The sequence below is a fragment of the Peromyscus leucopus genome, chromosome 4 (genome assembly GCF_004664715.2).
Source record: "Peromyscus leucopus breed LL Stock chromosome 4, UCI_PerLeu_2.1, whole genome shotgun sequence".
Classification (NCBI taxonomy): domain Eukaryota; kingdom Metazoa; phylum Chordata; class Mammalia; order Rodentia; family Cricetidae; genus Peromyscus; species Peromyscus leucopus.
This window is the reverse complement of record NC_051066.1, coordinates 96691265-96706074: the sequence shown is the minus strand read 5'-3', so window position 1 is coordinate 96706074 and position 14810 is coordinate 96691265. Positions and strand designations below refer to the sequence as shown.

The 14810-nt window shown below is 50.8% G+C and overlaps 1 protein-coding gene across 5 annotated transcripts; it reads left to right on the top strand.

The window, feature by feature from the left end:
* Nucleotides 1–62: 62 nt before the first annotated feature.
* On the top strand, nt 63–13626 carry Cdan1 (codanin 1). Of its 5 annotated transcripts, none has more exons than XM_028878671.2 (28): nt 64–187; nt 422–921; nt 1125–1328; nt 1524–1693; nt 1822–1935; nt 2015–2093; nt 2818–2938; nt 3258–3367; nt 3756–3845; nt 4382–4457; nt 4926–5131; nt 5423–5543; nt 5654–5800; nt 5960–6126; nt 6427–6514; nt 6736–6825; nt 7011–7065; nt 7260–7396; nt 7500–7603; nt 7793–7951; nt 8435–8498; nt 8663–8741; nt 8920–9068; nt 10500–10607; nt 10692–10755; nt 10888–11069; nt 12164–12271; nt 12872–13626. In XM_028878671.2, the coding sequence occupies exons 1-28, from the start codon at nt 98–100 to the stop codon at nt 12995–12997; spliced, it is 3708 nt and encodes a 1235-aa protein (XP_028734504.1). In that variant the 5' UTR covers nt 64–97; the 3' UTR covers nt 12998–13626. The 5 variants fall into 5 exon arrangements, 3 of the variants coding, with proteins under 3 accessions (XP_037061046.1, XP_028734504.1, XP_028734503.1); XM_028878670.2 differs by having other exon boundaries at nt 1122–1328; XR_003735553.2 differs by lacking the exons at nt 12164–12271; nt 12872–13626 and having other exon boundaries at nt 63–187; nt 1122–1328; nt 8920–9021; nt 10888–10934.
* The last annotated feature ends 1184 nt before the right edge of the window (nt 13627–14810 follow it).

Genomic DNA, 14810 nt, shown 5'->3' with positions numbered 1-14810 from the left:
CCGCCGGCTCCGCCCCTCCCGGCCGCCGGCTCCGCCCCTCCCGGCCGCCCGTGGCGCGCCTGCGCCTGCGCACTAGCCTCCGAGCGCCAGGACCGGGATGGCGGCCGTTTTGGAGTCGCTGCTGCGCGAAGAGGTGCCGGTTGCAGCCGCCGTGCGGTGGATCGCGCGCAGCACCCCGAGTTCGGAGGTAACAGTGCCGACACGCCCTCAGGCCCGCCTGGAATGTGCTTCCCGCGGGGGCTGACGCCTCCGTCGTCCCCTCTCCCAGCCTGCCCTGGCTGACGGCCCGCGCCGAGGGCGCTTCTCCGGGCGCCCCCGCCGGGCCGCCCACCCTGCGGCCTCAGTCGCGGGCGGGCGGGCGGGCGGGCGGTCGGGGCTGTCAGCTGACCCTCTCGCCTCGCGACCTCTGCTTCTTCCTCAGGATAGCTCGGAGGTGGCCGCTCTGAGCGCACTTCGGCCTCTGCGGAAGGAATTCGTGCCGTTCCTGCTGAACTTCCTGAGGGAGCAGAGCAACCGCGTCCTCCCGCAGGGCCCCTCCACCCCCGCCAAGACCCCCGGCGCCTCGGCCGCCTTGCCAGCGAGGCCCGGGGCCCCGGCACGGGGTGGCCGTGGGGCGCGCAGCCAGCTTTTCCCTGCGGCCGAGCCCCTCAGCGCCGCTGCCGAGGCACCTCTGGCCCGCCGTGCGGGCCGCAGGCGGGGCCCGGGGCCGGGGCCGGGGCCGTCCCGCGAACGAGGAGGAGGTCGCGGCCCCGGGGGCCCGGAGGAGGGGACCAGTGGAGAGAGCCCGCCCTGGGCCGGAGGCCGGAAGCCTAGGGGCTCAGGCAGCCCCGGCAGCCCCAGACTCTCGCTCTCGGATCCGCCAAACCTCAGCAACTTGGAGGAGTTCCCTCCCGTAGGCACCGTTCCTCCCGGCCCTGCAGGGTGAGAACTGCCCTATGGGAAGACGTTCGCTAAAGCAGGGCTCTGCGCCCCACAGTAGGGCGCGCGGTGGTTAGAAGGCTGGTGGTGAGGACACCACAGTGCGAGGGGCGCCGGGTGGGGGGTTGAAAGGGGTCCAGCTGTTGTGGTTTGGAGTGACGCTTGAAGATAGAAATTTGAGAAAAACCTGTGACTACTCTCAGCAGGACGAAGCCTTCTCGAAGGATCAACCCAACTCCGGTGAGCGAAGAGCGATCGCTTTCCAAGCCCAAGACCTGCTTCACCTCACCCCCAATCAGCTGTGTCCCCAGTTCCCAACCCTCAGCCCTGGACACTAGCCCTTGGGGCCTTGGCCTTCCCCCAGGGTGCAGAAGTCTGCAAGAGGAGCGGGAGATGCTCAGGAAGGCGCGGTATGGCTTTGCCGCCACCTGGGATGTCAGCTTCCTCCTTGTGCGGGACTTGCAGGGATTTTTCCTGAACTTGATTTCTCCCGTGGGGACTCTGGGTTTGCTTCCCGGGCTCTTGATGTCTTCTTGGCAGAACCTGAGTGTGAATGTCACAGGAAAGCCAGACTGAGTAATCATGACATCTCTCTGTTCGCATAGCTCCAAGCAGCTGCAGCAGTCACCTACCCCAGCCTGTCCCATCCCAGAATCGGGGTCTCCTGTCCCCAGTCGGACAGGAAGTCTCACAGCAGAACCTGCTGACCCAGCCAGAGTGTCTTCTCGACAGCGCCTGGAGCTGGTAGCCCTTATCTACTCTTCGTGCATTGCTGGTGAGTAAGAGCAAAGGGAGCTGCAGTGGATATGCTGGCCAGCTACAGGGTGAGAGACTGGATGAGGCACATAGAGCCTTGCTTGTCAGTGGTGCCCAGGGTTCTGTTTTTGTTTTTTTAATATCCAGAGAACCTGGTACCAAACCTTTTTTTGGAGCTCTTCTTCGTCCTTCAGCTCCTTACTGCCCGGAGAATGGTGGCCACCAAGGCTAGTGACCTTGAATCAAATCAGGGTACCCCAGGTTAGTAAGCAAGTCTCATTTTAAGAAATGAAGTTTGCAGGTGGGATGGTTCTTAACTAACCATTTGTTACTGTCCTAGATCCGCTGGAAACTCCCCTGTTTCAGAGCATCCATGACTGTGTCTTCTTTGCAGTGCAGGTTTTAGAGCATCAGTTTCAGTGAGTTTTCCTTTCCGAGGCATCATGCTTAGTCTCATTATCTGTCTGCTTCTAGCCATTTGGGATGCATGATTGTGCTTAACACAGATACAATGTCCCTAGACCTTTTTCACCTTATTGGTTGGTTGGTTGGTTGATTTCTTCTGAGACAAGGGTCTTACTATGTAGCCCTTGGCTGGCCTTGAACTCCCTATGTAGACCAAGCTGGCCTTGAACCTGCATAGATTTGCCAGCCTCTGCCTCTTAAGTGCTGGGACTGAAGGCACTTCCAACATTAATTTTGTGTCAAGGCTGTGAATTTCTCCCCTAAACCAATTAAATAGCTGGGTCTGGTGCCAAGCATGGACTACAAGTTTAAAGACCTGCTCAGGCTGTAGAAACTTAGTGAGATGTAGTCCCAAATACTAAATACAAAAGGGCCTAAGAGTATAGATCAGTGGAGCGCTTGCCAGCCATGTGGAGAGCTCTGTATACCACAAATACTAGTAATAATAATTAGACGTGGCAGCTGACTTTTATGTTTATGGCTAATGTTCCTAGCTTGCTGTTTTGATCTCGGCTCCATGAGGTCTCATTCTTCACCCTTTACCTTCCTCATCTTAATCCTTAGTCTGTCACCTTGCCGTACATACTTAGGCTTAAACACCCACCGCCTTGTGCTTGAGATGTGCTTTGTGCTTGCCGCCTGGGTTCCAGTCCGTCATATATGCTCCTGTCTTTGCAGGGTTCTGTCCTACCTGGACAAAGGGACCTTGAAGCTGCTGGCTGAGAATGAGCGGCTGCTGTGCTTCTCCCCAGCTCTACAGGGCCGCCTTCGAGCTGCTTATGAAGGCAGTGTTGCCAAGGTAGTCACCCCCACTTTGGTACATTTTGTAAATTCAGACAGTCTTCATGGTGCTGTCAGTTGGGCTGACTCTGGACAAGAATAAAGAGTAAAGTTTTTTTTGTTTATTTGGTTTTTTTCTGTTTTTTCGAGACAGGGTTTCTCTATGTAGCTTTGGCGCTTTTCCTGGATCTCACTCTGTAGCCCAGGCTGGCCTTGAACTCACAGAGATCCTCCTGCCTCTGCCTCCTGAGTGCTGGGATTAAAGGCGTGGGCCATTAATGCCTAGCAGGAGTAAAGTCTTATGATTCTTATTTCCTAATGTTGTTGCCATATTTTAGGTCTCTCTGGTGATACCACCCTCTGCTCAAGCTGTCTCCTTTCAGCCAGAAACTGACAATCGTGCCAACTTCTCCAGTGATCGAGCCTTTCATACTTTTAAAAAACAGAGGTGAAAAAAAGGGGACTTATTGAGGAGGGAATAGACAGCCATGTTTCTGTCATAGAATTAGGACTTAGGCACTAAAAGTGGTGGGTTAGGACTGTCAGGCCTTGGCTGACAGTCATCATAAATAAAGCCTGTTGGCTTCATTCTGTTTCATGTCCACAGACCTGAATCCCTGAGCTTAGCCAAGCATCTTAGGGTCAACTTTCCCTGTCCACAGATGCCTGTGATGTGCTGCAGCTGGGTCTGTAACATACCATCATGTAGAGAACTATGGAGGTTAAGGATTGGCTGTGGGTAGGCCTATCGTAAACCTTCCAAGCAAGGGAAAGTGCAATGGGAAGTGGGTGAAAGGCAACTGGGATTCAGCTGATCAAGCTTGCATATCTTTTAGGGATGTGTTCTATGAGGTACTTCGAGAGTGGGAAGATCACCATGAGGAGCCCAGCTGGGATTTTGAGAAGGGCTTGGGTAGCAGGATCAGGTGGGTGTTCTGCCCTTGCTCAGTTTGTCTCCTTGTTCTGACAATGAGCAGCAGCCCAATGATGTTTAGGATGCTTGTTGGGAAGGTCTGCCCTCCTTCCAGTCCTCTGTCTTCCTCAGTCTCTAGTTATTGGTAACTCTACCTAGATCAAAAAGGATTTCTCTCTCTAGCTTCTCATACCCAGGAATGCTCTGTACTTGTTCTGTAATGGCAAATGCCTGAGAAAGGACAAAGCTCATAGATCTAGACTGCACAGGTACATGACTAGGCTGTTAACTAAGTATCCTCTCTCCTTATCTCCCTCTCATGTTGATCACCATGTTCACTGGCACTGAGCATGACCTGAAGATCTGAGAGGGTATTTCTTGGTGGATTAAATCTGTCTAGCCTGGAGGAATCTTGGTGGCGAAGGGAACATGTCTTTCTTTCTCCTGTGTGGGCTTCCTGGCAAAGGGCTATTCAAGACTTCAGTAAACAGCTGGAGTACGTCATCTATCTCCTTCCCATCCACTGTGTATCTGCCTCTTACTCCTCAGAGCCATGATGGGTCAGCTTTCAGCAGCCTGCAGCCACAGCCACTTTGTCCGGCTTTTCCAAAAACAGCTTCTCCAGGTAATAGCTGCAGCAGGAGCCAAAAGGTATGGGGCAGCTAAATCAAGGCTGGCACTCTGGACCAGCTAGACAACCTAGTAGATTCTGGCTGCAAATTTAAAAGGATTTCTACTCTTGGTAGTTCAAACTTGGTGGACAAGTGTTCTCTGACTTCTGTGAACTGCCTTGGACCTCATGCCCTTACCTAGCCTCTCACCCAAGTCCCTTTCTTGACTCCTACAAAGAGAGCTTAGTAGTCAGGATCTTTTCAAATCCGAGTTCTAGTGACCTGAGGCAAATACTTGCTTTGTAGTTTGAGTCTCCACCTTTCAGTTAAGAAGATAAACCCTCCATAGTGCTCATTCCTTTCTTTCAAACCCAGGGTCTCTCTCATGCTAGGCAAGTGTTTTCCACTGAGCTATGTCCCACGCCCACTTTCTCCTTACTCCGATGGACTTTTTCATCCCTCCTCCTCCCTTTGCATCTCAGATGTGTCAGAGCCCTGGCAGTGCTGGGGGATCCGTCTTGGGTGAAGCTCCAGATGTGTTGAATATGCTAGGAGCTGACAAGTTGGGACGGTTGCGGCAGCTCCAAGAACGGCTTATAGCCCCTCAGAGCAGTGGGGGGCCCTGCCCACCCCCCACCTTCCCCGGCTGTCAAGGCTTCTTCAGGGATTTCATCATGAGTGCCAGCAGGTAAGGGTCTCCTGTGTCTCATAGTGGGAAAGACAGGCCAGGAAAGGTTTGCTTTCCTCAGAAGGCAAAACATTCTCCTTTGCCTAAGCCTCAGGCTGAACATGTCTGGAAGTGATATCTGGGTTCTCCCATGTGTATTTCCTGGCTCCTATCTTGCCCTTCTTGCACACACATAGGTAAAGTCATTGTCCTGTAGCCTCCCCCTCTTCCTGGGATTCCTCGTCTACACTCTGGTTCTTCTGTGCCTATTCCAGGGCTTTTGTAATTTTGTTCTACTCTTCTCCACCCAAGCTTCCATTTTAATCAGCATCTTATGGATAGTTTGAGCTTGAAGATTCGGGAACTCAATGGCCTTCCCCTGCCTCAGCATGAGCCTGGTGATGAAGATGGGGAGTCAGATGTGGATTGGCAGGTTAGAAAATATAATAAGGGAGATAATGGGGTCAAGGAAAACTTAACAGATTTTAAATTGTTCTAGAAGACTTATGCAAAGGACATTGTTTTACTTGATTCCTTATGCAGGGTGAACGGAGGCAGTTTGCTGTAGTGCTTCTCAGTCTTAGACTTTTGGCTAAATTTCTGGGCTTTGTGGCTTTCCTGCCATACCGAGGACCTGAACCACCCCCGACCCGTGAGCTTCAGGACTCTATTCTGGCCCTCAGGAGCCAGGTGAGTGCATGGGAGATCTGGGTAAGGAGGACCTGGGTAGACTAGCAAAGTGTGGAGGCTGACTGGTTTCCTTGGCTATTCTAAAAACCTGGCAGGTTAGAGGGTGTCAGCCAGCCCCTTTCAAGGGCCTGCTCATTGACAGAATCCTGGCTTTCTCAGGTCCCTCCTGTCCTAGACATACGGGCTCTGCTGCAGCAGGGGTTGTGGGCCCGCCGGGCAGTCCTCACCGTGCCCTGGCTGGTGGAGTTCCTCTCCTTTGCTGACCACATTGTCCCCTTGCTGGACTACTACCGGAGTGTCTTTACTCTCCTGCTGCACTTACATCGGTAAGTAGAACAAGACTTATTTGCATAGCCCTGATATTTATAAAGAGGGCCTAGAAATCTACATCTTTTGGGTTCCATAGCCCTAACAGCCTCAGGAGAGGCAGAACTGTGACAATTGTTTTCTGTGCCCTTGGTCCTTCCATTTATCTTATGGCCTAGCACAGAAGGATGTGAGGTACAAGTCTCACTGAGATCCTATTTGTCTTCCCAGTAGTAGTGTGGTTTAGGTCTGCTTTTGAGAACTCCCTTCCCAGTGATAGCTTAGCACAAGACTGTTTACATCCTTTGTTGACATTTTAGGAGTTTGGTCTTATCAAAGGAGAATGAAGGGGAGATGTGCTTCCTGAACAAGCTGCTGCTGCTTGCTGTCCTAGGCTGGCTTTTCCAGGTAGGCAATGGGCTAGGTAGGGTAGTGGGTGGCTGCTGTGGCAGAGACAGGAGAGCTTTAGAGTCTGAGCAAGGTAGGGGACAGAAGATGAAGGTTCTGAGAGGGATGGGTATTGCTATGGCTTCAGAAGACAACTTGCTTGACCCAGGGCCCCAACAGATTTGAAAGTATGGCAAATCTTAAAGTGGCAATGGAGCTTTAACTGCTTCCTCTCTTACCAGATACCTACAGTTCCTGAGGATTTATTCTTTCTCGATGATGATCAGGTGGATGCCTTTGAGGTGGATACAGCTACATCAGAGCATGGTTTGGTGAGTATTGGGATCAAGCCAGGGCCATGTAAATTCCAAGAATTATTTAATAAATAAAGGTCCAACAGGAAACAAGCTAGGAAAGACTTAAGATGAGTCTCCCGCTTGACTCTCATTTCTGTGCATTTGTGAGGAAAGGGAGACTGGCTGCCTTCCCCTTCCAACCGCAGCCTGTTCTTCCCCAGGACAGTGTGCCTGTTGTGGACCAGCAGTTGCTGTATACCTGCTGCCCCTACATTGGTGAGCATCCCTGTCTCCCCCTATGGTCCATGGCCTGTCCTTCCATGGATACAAGGAGATCTGACTCCTCAGCATATTGTGCTGTCCTTAGGCTCTCTGGGTACTTCATCCTCTTTGCTCCCCAAAGGCCATGATGGTTGGGGGCAGGGTGGGGTCGGGTCACTTTGGCATTAAGAACTTGGACTCCTCTACAGGAGAGCTCCGGAAATTGCTTGCTTCTTGGGTTTCGGGCAGCAGTGGGCGGAGTGGGGGCTTTGTGAGGAAAATCACTCCCACCACCACCACCACCAGCCTGGGAAGCCTGCCTCCCAAGACCAGCCAGGGCTTGCAGGTAAGGGCAAACAAAGGGTTAGGGGGAAATTGGGGGGACAGTTGGTGGGAGACGCAGAAGGAAGTCCTCATGGCCTGCTACTCCTGCCTCCACCTCCTGCCAGGCTCAGCTCGCCCAGGCCTTTTTCCACAACCAGCCGCCCTCCCTGCGTAGGACTGTAGAATTTGTGGCAGAAAGAATTGGATCAAACTGTGTCAAACACATCAAGTAAGAGGGGACGCGAGTCCTAGTCTCAATCCCTTATCATTTTCTTCCTTCAGTTCTTAGTACCTAGTTGTCAAACTGAGCAAAATCGCCTGGGGGAGCAGAAGGACATTCTGACCAAATGTCCCTGTTCGCAGCCCTTCCTCTTAACCCAGCTAACTGCCCCCCAACCCTTGTTCCTCCCTGATAAAGGGCGACGCTGGTGGCAGATCTGGTGAATCAAGCCGAGTCCCTTCTTCAGGAGCAGCTGGTGATGAAGGGACGGCCAGGGGGAGACCCGGCCCAGCTGTTGGAGCTCCTGTGTTCTCAACTGTGCCCTCATGGGGCCCAAGCATTGACCCAGGGGCGGGAGTAAGAACTGTCGATCTCTATGACCCTCTCCATCCCCCGAAGCCTCCTCTTGACTTCTGTTAGTGTTTTGTTTCTCCAGACAGGGTCTCACTGTGGTCTAGGCTGCCCTGACCCCAGAGTCCCGAGTGCTGAGATTATAGGCATGAGCCCCCACACCCAGCTTCCTTGAGATGTTTTCCTCGTCCTTTCCCATCCCTCTTGCTCATTTCTTTCCTTCCTCCTCCTCTGTGCTCTGGTCCCCCTTTTCTGAAGGATTATGTCTTTGGGCACAAAGTCCAGATACTGAATTGGAAGAGTGTATGTAATATAGGGCTAATGGGTGGGTTTCTCCTTCCTCCAGCATCTGGTGGGGCAGGAGAATGGACAGCACTTCCTTCTGAGGTAGAGTTTCCAGGTCATAGTTCTGCTGCACTTGGGCGTTTACTTTTGTGAGTCAGTCTAGGGTATCTCGACTTGGATTGACCTCCTCCTGTCTTGTTCCAGGTTTTGCCAAAAGAAGAGCCCCGCTGCTGTGCGAGCACTGCTGCCAGAAGAGACTCCAGCTGCTGTACGTAGGAAGGAAGCCTGCAGCTAGCAGGCCAGTAGGCATGCGTGCATGTGCACAGATGTGTACACATGCACCTGTGGGAGGCTGCTGTCGGGTGGGGTGGGGCCAATGCTGTACTGCCCACCTTTCCAAGCCCCTGCCTCAGCGGCCCTTCTGTGCCACAGGTTCTAAGCAGTGCAGAGAGCATTGCCGTGGGGCTTGCGACAGAGAAAGCCTGCTCCTGGTTGTCAGCCAACATTACAGGTGAGGTCTGGGAAAGGAGCATGAGCCAGGTTTTTAAAGGGACAGGCAGGGTATTAAGCAGTGTGTGGGAGATTAGATGAAGCAGTTAGAACCAGTGAAAGCTGTGGGTTGTCGTGGCAGGCCCGTGCAGGGGGACACTCTCGAGTGACTCCATTCTTGTTCTCCCTCTGCCTGGCAGCGCTGATTAGAAGGGAGGTGAAAGCAGCCGTGACTCGCATGCTACGAGCCCAGGGTCCTGAGCCAACTGCCCGGGTGGAGCGGAGGGGCTGCTCCCGAGCCTGTGAGCACCATGCTCCCCTCCCCTCCCACCTCATCTCCGAGATAAAAGTACACAGCTCCCTACTCCTTTGGCTTTCCCACTCCCTCTCCCTGCTGCTTGTCTGTCTTCTCACATTGCCTTCAGGATTTGTGTAGAAGCTTTGTGTGTTGTCGGGCTGCTTTCAGTTTTCCTCCTTCCTTACTGAATGGGGTTCTGTAGAACAAAGCTGAATTAAAGGGTTTGCCTAAGACTTTTGTTCTAGAACCACACAAAAAGTTAGACCTAAAGGGTTGTTTTTTAGACAGGGTCTTACTGTGTAGCTCTGGCTGGCCTAGAACTCACTGTGTAAACCAGGTTAACCTCAGACGTAGAGTCCACCTGTGTCTATCCCCCCAGTACTGGGATTAAAGATGTATGTCACAATAATAGGCCAGAGCTAAAGTTGTTTTTGTTTTTTTGTTGTTGTTGTTGTTTTGTTTTGTTTTTTTTTAGCTAAATGCATCTTCTATATGTGGTGAATGGCTATAAAGTATAGTAGAGACGGTTCTGAGGGGCATTCCAGTGTCTAGATATGGTTTCTGTACTACTTTTCCATGTAGGAGATAGTTAGTGCTAGTCACTAAGCATAAACTATCCATTCTAATAAGATTTAAAAAAAATCTGAGCCTGGTGGTTCCCAGCTATTCTGGAGGCTGGGGCAGGAGGATCACAGAACTAAGACCAGTCTGGGCAACTTAAATGAGACTGGCTTAAAAATTTATAAAACAAGTAGATAGTGTAAGCCCTACAGATTATCCCTTAGTATGGGGGTGGGGGTTGACTCTGTAGCGCAAGAGTCTGCAAACAACCATGGTCCAAAATGACGTGTTTTTGTAAATAAAGTTTTATTGAATGCAACCACATCCGTTTGTTTATAAAACACATGTGGCTGCCTTTGTGCTGCCAAAGCAGAGATGAATAGTTGGAGCAATATTTAGCCCTTGTAACTCCCAAGGTCTGGCCCTGCTCCAAACAAAGTAGTGGTCTGGGAATAAAGATGCAGAATAGAGACCAGAAAGCAATGCCCATAGGTGGGGACCTTAGGAAAGAGAGAGAAAAGTATCAAGCTAGATACCACTTCTCAAAATGCAGAGGATTTATATTGAGATGTCTGAGAAGATGAGCAGAGGACCATGAGAATATGTTCAGACTCTAGATAGGACAGTTTTCCTCTGGGAACTGGTTAGGTAGTTTTGTCTCGAGTGAGGTCTTTGGAGCTCTCTGGCAGCACACAGTCTGTAAGCTTATCGCCCCATCTCCTTCCCTCTGGGTTGTCCACACAAGTGCTCATCCTAGCTGGGCTCTACTGCCTGAGCCTCAGCCTGAGCCCTCAACACCTTGGCTCAACTGCTTCACTCCCTTGGGCTCTATTTTCCTTCTGCCTCTCTCCACTGGCTGGTTCCCATCCCAAACCACGTTTCTATCAGCCTGGCATGAGGCCTCAACACTGCTCTCTACAGGATGTGCTCTCCCTGGCTGCGGGGCCTCGGGACCCTGAGGAGGGCGTTTCCCCGGAGCATCTGGAAGAGCTGCTAAGCCAGCTGAGCCAGTCACTGCAGTGCCGCCAGGTGAGATGTGGCATGAGCCGCACTGCCTCAGGGCCGGTCCTCTGACTAGTGAGAACGATGTTCATGTCTCCCTTTCCCCCGTAGTTCCTGTGCCCAACTGCTGAGCAGCATCTGGCCAAGTGCTCTGTGGAGTTAGCGTCCCTCCTGGGTATGGTTCCTTCTCCATCAAGTCCCTCATGCTACAGTCCTCAAACCCCAAGGTTGGGGTACAAGCAAGGTTAGCAGCACAGGGCATGCTCCTCTGCCTCCATTTAAACTTACCTTCTTTCTCTTCCTGTAGTTGCAGACCGGATCCCCATCTTAGGGCCCCCAACACAGCACAGGCTAGATCGAGGACAGGCTCGAAGGCTTCTGCACATGCTGCTTTCCTTATGGAAGGATGACTTCCAGGGGCCAGTTCCACTACAGCTTCTACTCAGCCCAAGAAACGTGGGGCTTCTAGCAGATACTCGGCCAAGGGAGGTGAGTCAGGCTCAGGGCCTCTGTCTGCAGTTTTTGGTTTCTTTTGGGATGGGGGGCGGGGGGAGTTAGATATATTTTATGTGTATGAAGTTTTTGCCAGCATGCATGTATGTGCACCATGTGCATACCTGTTGGATCCCCTGGAACTAGGAGGCTATGAGCCACCATGTCAGTACTGTACTGAGAATTGTACTTGCCGAGCAACAAGTGCTCTTAACCTCTGAGTTAAGAAAATCTGTGGATTTTCAAATAGAATCTCACTCTGTAGTCCATGCTGACCTTAAATCCGCAGCATTCTTCCTGCCTCTGCCTCCCAAGTGCTGATTATAGATGTGAGCTCCCATGCCCAGTCCCTCCACTCATGTTGTGTGTGTGTGTGTGGGGGGGGGGTTAGCGTGTGTATTTGTTAGTGAGCACTGCTCTTGCTGAACCTGAAGCTTATTGACTGGCTAATCTAGCTGGCTATTCAGCTTCCAGGCTTTTCCTGTCTCTAGCTCCCCCAGCACTCGGGTTACAGATAGACCCTCACACAAAAGGGGTCCAAACGCACATCAGGCGCTTTACTGGGCCATCTCTTCATCCCTGCAAGTCATGTTCTTAACATTATCCAGTGCCCCATCCCAATTTTGTTTTTCCAGATAGGGTTTCTCTGTGTAGTCCTGGCTGTCCTGGAACTCACTATAGACCAGGCAGGCCTCAGAGATCCGCCTGCCTCTGCCTCCTGAGTGCTGGGATTAAAGGTGTGCACCACCACACCCAGATGTAGCAGGTGCTCCTAACAGCATGTGAACCATCTCTCTAGCCCCAGCTCTGTCTTTTGAGATCTGTTTTTTTTTTTTTTTTTTTTTTTTTTGGTTTTCCGAGACAGGGTTTCTCTGTGTAGCTTTGTGCCTTTCCTGGAGCTCACTTGGTAGCCCAGGCTGGCCTTGAACTCAGAGATCCGCCTGGCTCTGCCTCCCGAGTGCTGGGATTAAAGGCGTGCGCCACCACCGCCCGGCAGAGATCTGTTTTTACTGCTATTCAGTCCTCAGTCCCTACCTACTGTTAAAACTGTGTGGTCTTGAACTTTTGACCTTATCTGTGGTGTTTTGCAGTGGGACTTATTACTGTTCTTACTCCGGGAGCTGGTAGAAAAGGATCTCATGGGACAGCTGGAGATAGAAGCCTGCTTGGGCAGCCTTAATGAGGCCCAGTGGCCAGAGGTAAGGAGTCTTAATCCCTTTGTCTTATATGAAGAGAGAAAAATGTCTCATTTGTCCTAAAGATTGCCTATGTAGCCCAGGCTAGCCACAAATTTGCATCCCTTCTGCATGCCGAGTGCTGGGATTCCAGTTGTGGGCCCATCATAGCTGACAGCTACATGCATTTTTGCCAAATGTTTTCAGCACTGAGTTTGATCTGTGTGGCTACTTTGTGAGACTCTCAGAAGACCAAAGGGGAAGAAGGACAATTGGAAAGTAGGACAGCACAGTTAATGTTGGGGATTTGAAACTCAAAGTGAATTTCAGCTTATGTTTAAAATGTTCTTGTGATGCAGAGCAAACCAGTATCCATAATGTAGGATTAATACTTTGTTTAAAAATGGTAAAGTCTCAGCTTCCTGTCAGAGTCCACTTTACCTGCTGGAACTTAAACCTTAGTTGTTAGTCTGGGAAGTTTATATTTCTTTTTGCATAGAAGGCATTGGGTGAAATACCTGGGTTGTCAGGCTCTCCACTGTCAATGAAAGCTTGTTTGGGACTGACCTTAGAAAGGGCAGACCATCTAGAATTACTTTTCTTTTAATTTTCTACTTATTTCAGGACTTCTCAGAAGAATTATCAACACTATTCCGCTTGTTCCTAGCTGAGCCCCATCTGCTAGAACCCCAGCTGAGAGCTTGTGAACTTATGCAACCAAACCGTGGGACAGTGCTGGCCCAAAGCTAGGGCTGGGAAGCAGCCCTCTTGGGCATGACACCAGAACCTGCCTCCTGTGCCTCAGGAGGAGGCTCAAGAGCCCACTGCACACCTTGCTGGGGCAAGAGTGGCCATGTCTGTCATCGGGCTTGCTGCTCCTAAGTGAAGGAAGTGTGTTGCTGCAGAGCATCCACAGACACAGGCCTCGACACCTGAAGTCTAGAGGAAGGAGAACCTGATGCAGAGTCACAGTGGAAAAGCCTAGAGACTCCAATCTTGGAGCAGAAGGGCCGGCGTTTCTCGTTTGGATGCTAAATGAAATGCGTGTGTGCTGGTCAGTGCATTTCAAGCCTCAAGTTGCTGCTATCCCAGCATTTCTTAAAACTGGTTCTGAGAAATCTTGATAGGCAAAGAACTTAACTTGTGAGAAAGTTAACAAAACATGGATTTGGAAGTCTAGATTTTTTTTACTTACAGAAGCTGGACTGTCACCCTCCTCACCCCCAAATTTGGACAGCCAATAAGGTAGGACACGCCTATGTGAAACTTGGTCTTACGTGGACCTTCACCTCTTTGCAGGGAGTTAGGCGTCAGACCAAGAACGGTGTAGAAAATGAAGGGGTTTTGGGTCTTTTATAAATAAAACTTTTAACAAGGTCTTGGTGGCTATTTCCCCCTGCTTTTATCCCCTTTCTGAAAGGGGCTTTGTGCGTTGCAGTGAGTGAGCTGCTTGTCTCTTCATGGTGTCTGCATTCTTTCATGCTGAGACCCAGTCTTAGAGGCACAGTCTGCTATGAACTATTGCTATCTACTCTCCCTGCTGCCTAGGCTGACCCACGTGGCAGGTGGCTTTGGTGATATCTGTATTGTTGGCACTGGGATGTCTGATTTACCTGAGAACTAACTTCTGACCAAAAGCAGTCTTCTGGGTTATAGTTGTCAAGACCTCATTTCAATAACGGGCAGGTGATTTTTAAAATGTATTTTTATTGCACTTAGACTGTCTGCATGTAAGTGCTATGGCACTATTCTGGAGGTCAGAGGGTGACAACCTGGAGTCAGTTCTCCTTCCTTTGTGGATCCCAGGGCTTAAATTCAGGTCATCAGGCTTGGCACTGAGCCTTTGTGACAGCCCCTGGAACCAGTGATTTTGGTAATGTGCTTTATCCCTGTAAAAACGGTCTTGTTTTGGGTGTAAGACTCAGGCTCTAATGGAAGTATCAGAAAGAAGTGCTCAGTGATAAATGACTCTTGAAGTCACATGCAAAATATTTGCATGCAACATATCTTAGAGGAAAAGTCTGCCGCTATCAAAAGGCTTCTGACCTCAGGAAGGTTAGGTCAGCTTTTCTAAACTACACCCCAGTGCTACTTACCCACTGGTGTGTGCCTCTCCTTCCTCCCCTTAACTCATTGAAAATGCCCGAGCATCAAAGTGTTTCTTCCAGGTCTAGGACTGGGCCCAGGGGGCCTTGCCTCACACGTTAACCACAAACTCAGACTGCTCAGTACTGGTTATCAAGCCTAGGAAATACTCTACCAAGCCCAGTAGACAGTCTTATAGGTCAGTATTATAAGGGTGTGGTTGAACCACAGCCCTGCCTCAGAAAGCTATGGGCCCTGATAAAGGTGAGCAGTAGGCTAATGGCCAATTCTCATGTTGTGTGGGAAAGCCTGAAGCCCCCAAAATTGTTCTAACTGAAGGACTCCGCCGTGAAGCAAGCCTTACGATGCAAACTTAGAGAAACTTGCTCAAAACCCTGATGATCTATCGAGACAGGCAGCTGATGGACTAGTGAGGGAGTGAGTCATTCTCTGTACACCAGCACCCTTTTTTTTTGGG

Coding starts and splice junctions, on each gene's coding strand:
- Cdan1 (XM_028878670.2), top strand. CDS start 98: ATGGCGGCCGTTTTGGAGTCGCTGCTGCGCGAAGAGGTGCCGGTTGCA. Junction 3,368..3,755: donor CATACTTTTAAAAAACAGAG/GTGAAAAAAAGG, acceptor CATATCTTTTAG/GGATGTGTTCTATGAGGTAC. Junction 6,826..7,010: donor CTACATCAGAGCATGGTTTG/GTGAGTATTGGG, acceptor GTTCTTCCCCAG/GACAGTGTGCCTGTTGTGGA.